The sequence below is a fragment of the Gadus chalcogrammus genome, chromosome 16 (genome assembly GCF_026213295.1).
Source record: "Gadus chalcogrammus isolate NIFS_2021 chromosome 16, NIFS_Gcha_1.0, whole genome shotgun sequence".
NCBI classification, from domain to species: Eukaryota; Metazoa; Chordata; class Actinopteri; order Gadiformes; family Gadidae; genus Gadus; species Gadus chalcogrammus.
Window position 1 is genome coordinate 2,462,754 of NC_079427.1, and position 13,657 is coordinate 2,476,410.

Below are 13,657 nucleotides of genomic sequence, written 5' to 3' on the forward strand. Positions count from 1 at the left end.
AAGTGGTCAATCTAAATCTGTATTTTTGTTTTGTACATCGTCAAATGGTGGAACTTCACCTGCCTGTGTGTGGATTGTCTATGTCTTTTCCCAGAAATATGATGACACTATGAAACCCCCTCCCCAGGGCAGGATCTGTCTGATAAGCAGCTCCGGGATGTTGCACAAACGCTGGGACAGGAGTGGAAGAGGGCAGCCCTCCACCTGGGGCTGACGAAGAAAGATCTGGACGAGATCAAGAAAGAAGACGAGGCTGAGTTCATGCAGAGACGGAACATGTTGCTGCTGTGGAAGAAACGAAGAACAGGAAAGACCACAGCACAGGACCTGCTGAGAGGTCTGAAAGACCTGGAGGACCTACCGGTCGAGACCCATCGGTTATTGAAAGGTAACGTTCCTCACCCAACAACACGCAACATAGTGGGGGGAAAGCAGGACCATCACGTTCCATCTTTTTGAGATGACTTGACCTGCCTGTGTGTGTGGATCGTCCTTGTCTTTTTTCCAGGCAGCAACACTGAAACCCGCTCTCAGTCAGAGCCTGCAAGGCAGGCTCTGACTGATAAGGAGCTCCTGCAGGTGGCCAAAACGTTGGGACAGGAGTGGGAGGAGGTGGCCATCCACCTGGAGCTGAAGAACAACGATCTCGAGGTCATCAAAGCAGAACATAGATCTGTAGCCATGCAGAAGCAGAAGATGTTGGTGCTGTGGAGGGGCCGAAGAAGACCACCAGGAAAGGCTCAGGACCTGCTGAGAGGTCTGAAGGACATGGAGGACCTACCGGTCGGCACTCGTCAGTTATTGACAGGTAACGTACTCAGACAGACAGACAGACAGACAGACAGACAGACAGACAGACAGACAGACAGACAGACAGACAGACAGACAGACAGACAGACAGACAGACAGACAGACAGGAACTTGATTAATCTTTATTAATTAAATTGCACTTCCAGCAGCAGCAAACACCATGTAACAAATAGAGTAACAGTAAAGAAGAACAAATATAAATGTGAAACAATATACAAGAGGAATAGTACACAAGACAATACTTACATGCGGGAGTGCTTAAACAGTCAAACAGCCAAGTTGGGTTTGATATAGTGTCATGCAGTGTTTCCCCGAGCACTGTGTGGTTAAGGCGGCCGCCTTAACAACAATAGGGCCCCGCCATGACTACCAATGTATTAAAAATAATAATAATTTACAAAAAATAATGATAAATAATGCATTGGTAACGCTGTTCACAACAATAGTCGTGCCATAAAGCTTTTTGAATGGAATTGACCACAAGGTAACTCTGTCCTTCTTGGCCGCCGCCTAAATCCCAGTGAGGTGTTGGACAGTTTAATGTCTCGGGGGACAAGGGAGTTCTTCAGTCTGTTGGTGTTGAGGAGCACCCTGTCGCTGACCGAGCTCCTCTGGTTGCTGATGACAGTGTGCAGAGGATGGCTGACATTGCCCAGAATAGCCAGCAGTTTGTTGGATGTTCTCCTCTCTGCCGCTGTCCAGAGTCCAGCTTCATTCTGACCAGAGCAGGGCCTAATCAGCTGGTCCAGCCTTGACGAGTCCGTTAGATAGGCTGCCCCCCGCAGCACACCACAGCGTAGAAAAGAACGCAGGCGACCACAGTCTGGTAGAACATCCACAGGTTTTTCCTGCAGATGTTGAATGATCGCAGCCTCCGCAGGAAGTACGGTCTGCTTTGGGCGCCACACCCCATAACGTTGGATACTTCTTGTTAGATTAGTGTGCTAAATCAGTTTGCATTCAATATTATTTGTGGTAGTAATGTAATATGGTTGTAATTGCAATGGAGGTTAACTTTGTTTTTTGTATGTGCACTAATTCCCTGTCTGTTTGCTTTCTCAGGCATGATGAAGAAATCCTCAAAATAGTTACATGGCAGATTCCATAGTGCAGTAGATGTCTCCGTCGAAAGAAAAGCCCTGAAGATTGACCAAAACAAGTGATGGGCCAACTAACCTGAAACAGTTTCTAAACTGTTTAAATTACATTTATTTAGCTGACACGTTAGTCCAAAGCTTCTGGAATTTCATTTCAGAATGGAGGACAAACCCAAAAAGTGCAGGAATATGTCCAAGTGCAAGTACATAAAAGGCATTCAATAAGGAAGGTGCTTTAAGTGCTACATTATAGAAACAAGTGATAGAGAACTTTCTATCTGAATTATTTTTCATATGCCAAGATGCAGCCGGAAAAGATGAGTTTTCAATCTGCACTCTTCTTCCAAATATCTTGACCGTGTAAAGTAATTATTGATATCATGTTTAGAATAGTTCCTCCTTCCTGGGCTACTACATGTGTACTAAGATGTTCCCCTCAGGTACTTCCTATAGCCAGGTTTAGACAGGAATTTTGGTATGATTGTGATTAGGATTAGGATTATCCAAAAAATTATTCAGGACTCTTTTTAATAGTTTCCCGAAGAGGCAGCTGGTAGTGTGTCATTTTATTTTTATATATTATTTTAACATGTTCATCATGACTCATGACCCATACTGTGATTATTCAGGTTTCTACAAAAATGTTTTCCGTAACTTATTGATAACCTTACCTCAGGGTGTTCACCGTAACATTATCCTGACCCAGGAATGTTCAAACATCTGTTTGGTGCAAAATTAAAATGATTGGTGGAAAAGGCTTCTTTCTTGCTTCATTTGTTTTTAGTCATGCCAACATATTCAATATTAATAAATACTTTTAATATAATAATTACGTCACATTAATATAATTGAACTCTTATTCTATAAATAATGGAACACATTCCTGTAAGCTTTCGGTCAACATTGACATCTCCGTGGATTCATGCATATCATTTATTGTTTCACTCATTGCCCTAAAGAACTGCGAGTAGAAGTTTGAGCTCAGGTGTTTCTACGATGAGTGGAGGCATGTTTTCCAGAGTTCAGCCGTGCTGAATTCTGAAGAACAGTCAGAGTGCTCTTTTTAGTCACAGAGTTACGTTGGAATGGCGTCTTGGGATTTTTGATGTCCAAACAAAGGAAGGACCATTATATCAGAGCAAATAGCACACTCCCGCGTGTGACCAAGAGAGGTCGCTGCAGACACTTCCAAAAAAAATCCCACAAACTCGCTGTGCAGAAAGTGTAACAACTTCCAAATGAAAGATCAACAAAGGGAAAATATGAATAACTATAAGAACAACAAAAAGAAAATATGAATTACTGTTGTCTAATGAATAAGTGATAGTCATGTTACGATAAGTCCTAAATGAACCTATAGTTGTTTTGTATATTTGTACTGACAGTGAGTAGGTAAGGGTGCTCCTTATTAAAACAGAATCTCTTGGACCCACAACAATTTTCTTGTAGGGCCAGGCGAGGGGTTGAAGATGCAACAATATTAATCTGATACTGAAGCACAGAGTGAAGGTAGCAACACACATGCCGAAATTGTGTTTGTTGCTTTGCAGCTTTTAACACTATTCAACCACACATTTCAATTGAGTTATTTCGAAGTTTTAATTTAGCTTTCAGTTTAGTGGGGTGGATTTTGGATTTTGGATTTTTTTTACCGACGAAACTCAGAGTGAGGGTAAATGGGGTACTCTCAGAGGAGATACTGTCCTCCACAGGGTCACCACAGGGCTGTGTCCTGTCCCCTCTATTATACATCATATAAACTGATGACTGTCGCAGCCAGCACACAAACAGACATATTTAAAAATGTACAGATGACTCAGTTAATGTCAGTCTTTTAAATGGAAAATCGTACAGTTTTCACACCGTTTCCCGAATCATTGGTTACGAACGTCGTGAAAACGCTCGTAGCTAACGAGGACTCCAGGGGTACTCGTAGGATGCTAAGAGCATTGGTAGCCTACTATAGCCTCAGTGGCGTCACCAGCCGTCATTCCGTGCATTGGATGTGTTTTATTAAAACACATCCAATTCCACAGAATGCCAAGCTGGCACAAATTCGCTACCAAAAACAGTGATTACCGCCGATAGTTTACTCATAGACTACTGTTAGATTTAATATGTGTTGTTAGTACCACATAGTAGAACAGGTCTAAATTGGTCTGGGGCCTCTGGGTCCCATAACTCGGAAGCTATTGAGCAAAAAGCAATTTCCCATTGGAAATTAATGGGATTCTTAAAATATTTAAATAAAATAGGAGGAGCAAAATAATAATTTTTAGTGAGGTGTGTGTTGTTAGTACCACATAGTAGGACAGGTCAACATTGGTCTGGGGCCTCTGGGTCCTATAACTCGGAAGCTATTGAGCAAAAAGCAATTTCCCATAGGAAATGAATGGGATTCTTAAAATATTTAAATAAAATAGGAGGAGCAAAATATTTATTTTTAGTGAGGTGTGTGTTGTTAGTACCACATAGTAGAACAGGTAAACATTGGTCTGGGGCCTCTGGGTCCTATAACTCGGAAGCTATTGAGCAAAAAGCAATTTCCCATAGGAAATGAATGGGATTCTTAAAATATTTAAATAAAATAGGAGGAGCAAAATATTAATTTTTAGTGAGGTGTGTGTTGTTAGTACCACATAGTAGGACAGGTCAACATTGGTCTGGGGCCACTGGCTCCTATAACTCGGAAGCTATTGAGCAAAAAGCAATTTCCCATAGGAAACTAATGGGATTCTTAAAATATTTAAATAAAATAGGAGGAGCAAAATATTTATTTTTAGTGAGGTGTGTGTTGTTAGTACCACATAGTAGAACAGGTAAACATTGGTCTGGGGCCTCTGGGTCCTATAACTCGGAAGCTATTGAGCAAAAAGCAATTTCCCATAGGAAATGAATGGGATTCTTAAAATATTTAAATAAAATAGGAGGAGCAAAATATTATTTTTTAGTGAGGTGTGTGTTGTTAGTACCACATAGTAGGACAGGTCAACATTGGTCTGGGGCCACTGGCTCCTATAACTCAGAAGCTATTGAGCAAAAAGCAATTTCCCATAGGAAATGAATGGCCGAATATCTGTCGAATATCCAACTTCAAACCAACTTCACCACGGTGAAACTTGAGATAAGAAGGTGAACTCGCCGAGCGTGCCAAGCTGCGACCGAACCGGCTTGGCAGTGTAAAAAGACCTATAGCCTACTTCATCCTGCACAACAAAATGGGCAGGATCTAGACCAAGCTCTCCTAATCGGGTTAGCAGTAGCCGTGTGTCAATGCCTAGCCTCTGCGTTTGAATTATGGAACGTTGCCTTTTTAGTTTCTACAATTATTCTCGAGAGTGTGCGCCAATCAATGAAACCATGCGGAATCAGATAAAGTCGGCTCTTGTCTGCGCAAAGCACGTTTCAGAAATCAGCACATTAAGATACATGTAGTTGTCACACAAGCTCATTTTGGTCATATCCATGATAAAAAATTATAAGAAAATTAAAAATCCAACCCTTATACAATTCTGTGGATTATTACAAATGTCAAGATAAGCAAAATTATTTTCTTTCTTTGTCAACTTTATTCATTAAACTCCATGATAACAACCATATTAAAATTATTATAATAAAATGTAACAAAATTCCTATCTACAGCAGCAATTACTTTTTCAGCTTGTCTTGTCAAAACAAAGTTGGCAGTGCGTTTCTTTAAAATTACTAAAATCAAAGAGATCAGGCCCAAGGTGATGCATAATTCAATGTCTCTCTCCTTCATACTATCAATCATTATCTGACTTGCTCTCTCCCTTTTCCCGATCACCATGTCGATCAGACAACGTGCTCGTTCCACTCTGATCTTGTGGTTCTCCATCACAGTGTCCTTGTCCTCAGTATTGAACACTTTCTGCTGCCAAAGGTCATCCAGGAGACCTTTGATAACTGGGATTGAAACTCTCTGCACCCATTCAGAATAGATCCTTGGAAGCTCCCCTGCAATCACGATAGATGATTAATTCAACTTCTTTATTGGGGTAAATATTTTGTCACACACAAAATCAGCAAAATTTTTGACGACGACCCTGATCATACGTTTAAATATTGTTTAAAGTGTTGTTTGTTAAGATAAACACAGCTTACATCCCATAGTTTATAGTAATGTGGCTTTGCGCTGATTCACTTTACTTTAGTTTTGACCTCACACACTTCCAAAAGGCTAAATTAAGGAATTAGCTGATTTTTTCTATGATGTGTGTTTCATGCCTGCAGATACACCATCAAGAACGATTTCTTTGCCACAATTATTCTATTCCCATCACTTTAATATGAATAATATGACTTGCTGGTATCTTTACATGCAGTCTTTCATTAATTTGAATCTTTTAATTGCAGGCTGTAGGCCAACAGTAAACCAATCTCACTTCTTTACATTGTAATCCTTGTTTCAACTTAAAGGGATACTTCACCCATTCAGAACTGGCCTTCTATCATTATAAAATCCCTATTGTAATATAAAAAAAGGTTTGTTTTTAACCTCAGTCTAACCCAGTCTTCCCTTGGCCCAGCCTTCCTGATCTAATTTTCTCCCGAGATGACGTCAAATGACGCGTTTGACGTCATCTCGGGAGAACTTTGCTTTCCTGCTAGAAGGGCCAGGACTACAAACCATTGGTTCCGCAAATTTGTGAACCCACCAATAAGGAATGAGGGGGGGGCGGGAGCTCGCGTACGAGATGTAAACACAATGTCCGCCATGTTTCTTCACAGCTTAGCTTGAGAACAAATTTGCAATGTGAAACAGTCAAAGTGCATTTTGAAATTCTATTGTTGGATTTGGACATTCAGGGCTATTTGTATGAGCCAGAATACAGCCAGGAAGAATTGACAAAAATAGAGGAGGCTGCTGCGGCTGCAGCTGAACAATCCCTGCCTGTTGCCGAGGACGAGGAGCCGGAGCGCGCTGGTTTGCTCTGTTCGCCTAGCGACACTAACACAGAGTCCCTGTGCTGCAGCGAATTTCAGCGATGCCAGTTTCTTCTAGAATAAATGGCTGAATCTGGCGAGGACGGGGCCATGTGTGTAACCTCTCACCCGGTGTATTGGATACATATTTCCGGACAGAAAGCGAACTGGAAACGCCAGCCAAAGCCGGGAGAAACAGACGTCTGAGCATAGAGTAAGTGTGTGGTTTTTTTGGCTAACACATTTGCTACAATGTAGCTATCCGAAAGTAGCCGATCCTATTGGTAGAGCATAGGCTTGAAGTCTGTGTAATGCTGTATAGGCTACTCAAGGCATAATTTATCTTGCTTTTGCTAATTTTGGTCTCTTTCTTTCTTAGACAGTATCGGCCTCCTGTGTTGTCCAGGCCATCAGAGCTAATTACCCAGCACAAAATGGGCATCACCGTAGCTACCAGGAGACAGTAGATGCTTAAGATGAGCTGTGACTATTTTGACTCTATCAAATGCACTCTACACGTTTCATTTTTGGTTGGTTGTTGTGATTTGTTTACTTACCCAAGTGCTGTTATACTAAAGTATGCCTACTGTATAAGATAAACACTTATTTCAACTTGGGAGAAAAGGTTGAGTACAAATACTTGATATGCTGAGCTACTGTAATTAGCAAATGTTTTATGCTGTACAGTAATATACAAATGATTCGTTTGAAAAAACTAAACTAGAACGTATCATCATGGGGATATGTTTACTCAAAGTTTTCTCGCGCTACCACTCGTGCTAGGACCATGGGTCCTTCCCCCTACAAACGGAAACTAATGTTAATGTTTTGGCTCGATCCAACACAACGTTTAATAGTTTAAATATCTTCCATGACTCACCTGACTGACTGACTGCACTTTCGTCCTTGGCTCTGCTCTCCTGAATAGAAGGGGCAAGTAATGGCTGATTAAACGTGCCCAATAATACTACTATCCGATTGGAACACCAACAATGATCCAAAGAACACAGCATCACAAAGAAAAGTGTACCTTCTGGTCTGGTGTTTGCCACTTGGGTCTTCTTTAAAGGTAATAACCTACGTCTTGGTTTTACGCTTGGTTTCATCTTGAATTTCCACTCCTCTAGAATTTGGCACAGAAAAGAGCATCAGAGTCTTACGATGCAAACCACAAAAACAATTCCAGTTGTGTCCATTGGTTTCCTTCTCTGATTGTAGTAGACCACAAAGGTTAATCTCAGTCCGAGTCCTTCAGAAACAATTCGAAAGGAGGACGCTCACCGAAGCGTACTTCAAAAAATATATACTCTTTAAAACACTGCCCTCTGGTAAGAGGTTGAGGTCTGTCAAGACCAAAACCTCCCGCCACAAAAACAGTTACTTCCCGTCTGCAACTGGCCTCATCAACATCGGCCCCGGAACCCCATCAACACTGACACGCACACTACCCCCCCTTCCCCCATCAACACCCACATTGTTGATGACAACAATTGTTGTCATCTGCCTATGATGACAATTTTTGCACTACTTTCACCATCAAGCACAATTGTACGTATATTATTTTCTTTTCTTTTCTTTTCTTATCTTATCTTATTAAGGTGCATATGTATATGTATATAGAGTATCTCTATTTATTTATTCATATTTTTTATTTACTATATTTTTATTTACTCTTATCTTTTTCAGTACTTATTATTCAATACTTGCTTATTGTTTATTGTTTACTGTTTGTTAAGATCGTGCGCAACGAATACGAATACCAAGACAAATTCCTCATATGTGTAAATGTATTTGGCAATAAACCTTTTCTGATTCTGAAGAGGAAGGTATTAATATGTGGGATGTGGGTTATTTTCAAGACAGCAGATCACAGAAACAGAAAGACAGAAGCACCCTCAAGAGAGGATGTTACACTGAGTTACCTAGCCTATCCAGTGCAGTCTAGCCTAGCCCAGTCTCACTTAGCCTTCATAGGCTAGCCTAGTTCAGCCTATTTTAGTCCCTCCCAGTTTAGCCTATAGCAAGGTTTAGCCAAGTTTATCCCAGCTTGGTCTATCACAGCTTTGCTCATTTTAGCATAGCCTAGTTTAGTGTAGTCTGTCCGTTTATCCTGTTTATCAACACACAGGGACTCTCGTCCTTTTTGTTCATCACCTGGATCTCATAGGCCTTTCACACCGCCGCAAAATCTGAGCAGGTTCCGGGCTAGTTCGGAGCTAGAGCCAGTGTTTCGGTTTCACAAGGCCAGAGAACCGGTTCCGGGCTGTAAAAAACGGTTCAACTCCAGCCCCAGGATTGTGCTGGGCTAGAACGAGAACTGCCTTTACGCCAGGGGCAGGGGGCGGGGTTATCCTTACCTTCATAAACAGGAAGACCAACGAAGACCGGCCTTTTTAAAAACACTGAAGTAAACAATGGACGTGAAGATGAAAACGCAGTGGACCGTGGAGGAGACAACCTGTCTCCTTGGATTCTGGTCTTCTTCCGAGGTCCAGAACAAGTTAGAGGGAGCAACCCGGACAAAGGCTATCTTTGAAAGCGGAGACGTAAGCAGACGTTTGCAGTGACGTCATAACGTTGCTCTCACCGGCTCCATGGCTGGCTCTGGCCGATGTGAAACCAACTGGTTCATGACTGGGATAAGGCTGGAACCAGTCTTGAACTGGCCCTAGCACCAGCCCGGAACTGGCTCTTCTTTTTGGTGTGAAAGGCCTAACACAGAGACGTTGTTCCAGGCCAAAAACACGTGGAAGATTGATATCTTTTTTTGGTATGTGATCCGCTCCTTGTAAATCAGCACCAACGCATGGTGCTTCACCTGCAGACTGCTCGGAATGATGAGACCCAGGAGGAGAAAGCGAGGAAACGCTCCATTTAACAGGGCTCGCCATGAAGTCCACCGTCGACTCAATGTTGGCATGGCGATCCTTTACATGCAGAACACTGAAGCTGCTCAGCTCATGCTCCGGTTCTGTGGAAAAGTTACATTATTTATTCAAGCCTGTTGGGAAATTATAATAGCCAGTATGTACATAAACTCATAAGTCTGGAGAAATACATGTGAAAGTAAAACAATAAACATATTACAAGTTGTTCTAGAGATGATTTTGTAATCCAGATTTCATTTTAAAAATAAGCAGGGATCTTGTACAATTTGAAAACAAGGGGGAAACTAGACTGGGAGCCTTGAGATGGAACGTCCTTCAAAGCTCCATGGAAACCAAGGAATTACCAGAATGGTTGGTCAACAAAACACTGCCAAAGCTGCCATGCACACAGATTCTGAGAGTATTCGGCTTATGAATCCCCCCCTCTTCACAGTCAGCGTGTGTTATAATAATAATAATACATTTTATTTGTAACGCACTTTATATCAATTCAATGATCTCAAAGTGCTACAATGCACATTAAAAGAAAAGAGAAAAATGCAACAAAAAATAAATAAATAGGCCTGTCCAGAGCGGAGATGGCGTGAGGAGGAATGGGGGGTGATGAGTTCTTTGAGGTATAGGGGGGCAGTGCCATGGAGGCACTGGTGGGACAGAAGGGAGATCTTGAATTGGATCCTGTACTGGACAGGAAGCCAGTGGAGGGATTTGAGGATGGGTGTGATGTGGTGGTATCTCCGCGCGCACCCCCATCAGGATCCTGGCAGCACAATTCTGGATGTACTTCAGCCGCTGGATGTTCTTTCTGGGGATCCTGATGAAGAGTGCGTTGCAGTAGTCCAGCCTGGAGGAGACAAAGGCGTGGACAAGTTTTTCGGAATTGGGGAGAGTGAGTATGGGGCAGAGTTCTGCAATGTTCCTGAGGTGGAAGAAGGAGGTTTTGCAGAGATATTGAATGTGGGCCTCAAAGGTCAAGTGAGGATCCATTTTGACACCAAGGTTAGTGACTAAGGATGAGAGGTGGATGTCATGGCCGGAGAAGGTGATGTTGGTGATACTGGATGACTGGGTCTGGTGTGGAGTGCCAACAAGAATGGGAGGGGCTGGGAAGAAGAGAGAGCAGGGGGGCTAGAGAGAGGGGAGGGCGGGGAGGCAGGGGGGCTGTTGCACCGCTCCTGCGTGTTGTCTGAGTGTAGGGGGGTCTGAGGTTTGAGGAGATGATTTATAGTTGAGAAAAGCTGCTTGGAGTCACCAGGGCTATTATTGATTATCTGGGAGTAGAACCGGGACCGTGTGTCACTGAGGGACTTGCTGTAGGCCTTCTGATGTTCGCGGTAGGCTAGTTTGTGAACAGCAAGTCCTGAGTCCATGAAATGCCGCTCAAGGACACGCCCCGTTCTCTTCAGCAGTCGTAGCTCACTGGTGTACCAGGGGGCTGAGCATGTGAAGGTGACAGTTCTGAGCTTGACTGGGGCATGGCGGTCCAGGAGGGTGCTGAGTGATGAATTGTAGAGATCCACAGATTCAGTGACTGAAGGGGGGTTGGCAGCGGAGAGACGGAGGAGGTCAGTAGTCATGGTGACTGGGTTGATATTTTTAAGGTTCCTGAAACTGATTTGTCTGTCGGGCTTATTGAGGGGGGACAGGGTGGGTAGCTCCATTGAGATGGCCTTATGGTCGGACACGCCCAGATCGTGCAGCGAAAGATTGCTGATGGAGGTGGAGTTGGTGATCAACAAATCAAGAGTGTTGCCTCTGGAGTGTGTTGGGACATTGACGTGTTGGGTGAGGTTGAGACTGTCAAGAAGATTAAGGAATTCAGCTACAGAGTAGGAAGGGGAGTTGTTAACATGAATATTAAAATCACAGTATGATGATATTCCCTGGGGTTGTATAGAGTGTGGAGAGGAGGTCATGTATCTCGGGGATGAAAGCTGGGTTTGGTTTAGGTGGCTGGTAAATCAGGAGTGTTCTTACCAGCAAGGCACAGAGAGTGTGGGAAATGGATAAACTTGAGCACAGATGGATCCTTGTTGACCACATCCACATCATAAACCGATCCAGCAGGTCTCCAGGAGTCATGGAGCATTATTATGTATAACGTAGTATTTTAAACTTAAGGTAATTGATGAAATTTCAATGTAAAGGTATTTATTTTGTTTAAATTCACCTGCTGAGCTTATTCACATTTTTCACAATGTGACTTGACGTGCATCTCCTCTGTCAGGATAAATAATTACTGTCCGTAACATATCCGATAGCATGTCCAGTGTAAGAGTAATGTGTACATTAAGCCCTCCAATAACAGTCGGCCTCATTATACACTGGCAGGCAGCATGCTGCTCACCTTCATCAACCTCAGCACTGGCAACTGGCAAAAAGACAAAGCAGAAGGGAGGGTGAGACGGAGGAATGGTAAATCTGCAACCAGACACAATTCTGCAGTTAGCAGTGATACGTTTTGTACAGAAGCATCCCTATGAACTTTATAGACACACACACAACAGAATGCAATACTTCCTTCTGTTGTCAGATCACCTAGTCATTGAGACTCAAAGCTCAATGGAAGAGTGTAACTGCTCACCCTTATTATCTTCATCAATCTCAGCACTGGTGTCTGGCAAAAAGACAAAACAAGAAGGGAGGGTGAGAGGGAGGGAGGGAGAAGCCTGGAGGTATGTAGCGTGAGAAGAGAACCAGAACTCTGACCAGAATCTGAATCAGAAGCGTCCTTCTCTTCAAACCAGTGCACCGTGGGCAACATGCATGCTGTGGCTTTTGTGAGAAAGAGAGAGAAAGAGAGAACTGTCATGGTCTGTCGTGTTTCCCTGTGTTTCCCTCCTGTGTTGATTGCTGATCCCTCCCCTAATGTGTCTCAGCTGTTCCTCGTTGTGTTTGTTACTTAAGCCCTTGTCTTTCCTTTGTTCCTTGTGCTTTCATTGTGGTTGTTAGTCCTGCGTGTTCCCTGTTCCCTCCCGAGTTCCCTGTTGTCTCCCGAGTTCCCTGTTGTCTCCCGAGTTCCCTGATTCCTGTGCCTTAGCCTTTAGGCGTGAATAAAGTGCAGTTTTCCTGAAACCGTCTGCGTCTGGGTCCTACCTGCCTGCCTGCACACGCAACCCCCCTAACAGAATGAAAGCAACAACATTGGACCCAGCGGACGATCAAGCTAGCCGTGAGTGGGAGGATTGATTAGGGTTCTTAATGAAGGCAATGGATTTTTGGGAGGGTTTGGGGTACCACCCGGTTCCTCCTGGCACTCCAGCTCCCGCACTGACTCCGGTCCCCGAGCCCTGTCCGGTTCCTGAGCCCACTCCTCGCCTTCCAGAGGGGGACCGGCCTCTTCGCCTGCTTGAGGTGGTCCGCCCTCCGCTCCTGCCTGAGGGGGCCCGCCCCCTGCTCCTTCCAGAGGGGGACCGGCCTCTTCGCCTGCCTGTGGAGGTCCGCCCTCTGCTCCTGCCGGAGGTGGCCCGCCCTCCAGACCATCCAGGGGAGGCACACCCTCCGCTCCTGCCTGAGGGGGCCCGCCCCCTGCTCCTTCCAGAGGGGGCCCGCCCCCTGCTCCTTCCAGAGGGGGCCCGCCCCCTGCTCCTTCCAGAGGGGGACCGGCCTCTGCTCCTGCCGGAGGGGGCCCACCCTCCAGACCGTCCAGGGGAGGCACGTCCTCCGCTCCTGCCTGTGGGGGCCCTCCTCCACTCCTTCCCGAGGGGGGTTCCCCTTCAAGGCCTTCCACCAGAGGGGACCCGCCCTCTACCTGGCCTGCCTCCTGAGGGGACCCGCCCTCTACCTGGCCTTCCTCCTGAGGGGACCCGCCCTCTACCTGGCCTTCCACCAGAGGGGACCCGCCCTCTACCTGGCCTTCCTCCTGAGGGGACCCGCCCTCTACCTGGCCTTCCACCAGAGGGGACCCGCCCTCTA

At 44.6% G+C, this 13,657-nt stretch overlaps 2 protein-coding genes and 1 long non-coding RNA gene across 6 annotated transcripts in view; 2 read left to right on the top strand and 1 right to left on the bottom strand.

The window, feature by feature from the left end:
- Nucleotides 1–2,707, top strand: part of LOC130405769 (uncharacterized) — an 83,170-nt gene extending 80,463 nt beyond the window's left edge. For all 4 annotated transcript variants that reach the window (XM_056610968.1, XM_056610966.1, XM_056610967.1 and 1 more), the window contains exons 4-6: nucleotides 128–388; nucleotides 509–808; nucleotides 1,873–2,707. In XM_056610968.1, coding sequence (XP_056466943.1) covers nucleotides 128–388; nucleotides 509–808; nucleotides 1,873–1,898 — 587 coding nt within the window. In that variant the 3' untranslated portion in view covers nucleotides 1,899–2,707. The remainder of the gene's footprint in view (nucleotides 1–127; nucleotides 389–508; nucleotides 809–1,872) is intronic.
- LOC130405767 (uncharacterized) overlaps nucleotides 1–13,657 on the top strand; it is a 198,073-nt gene that overhangs the window by 165,536 nt on the left and 18,880 nt on the right.
- LOC130405779 (uncharacterized) lies at nucleotides 5,477–9,526 on the bottom strand. 2 transcript variants are annotated; one of them, XR_008904369.1, is made up of 4 exons: nucleotides 9,212–9,526; nucleotides 7,885–7,977; nucleotides 7,735–7,774; nucleotides 5,477–5,885 (listed from the first exon to the last, which is right to left on the bottom strand). It is a non-coding gene; the product is annotated as an uncharacterized LOC130405779 (long non-coding RNA). The 2 variants fall into 2 exon arrangements; XR_008904368.1 differs by having other exon boundaries at nucleotides 9,009–9,526.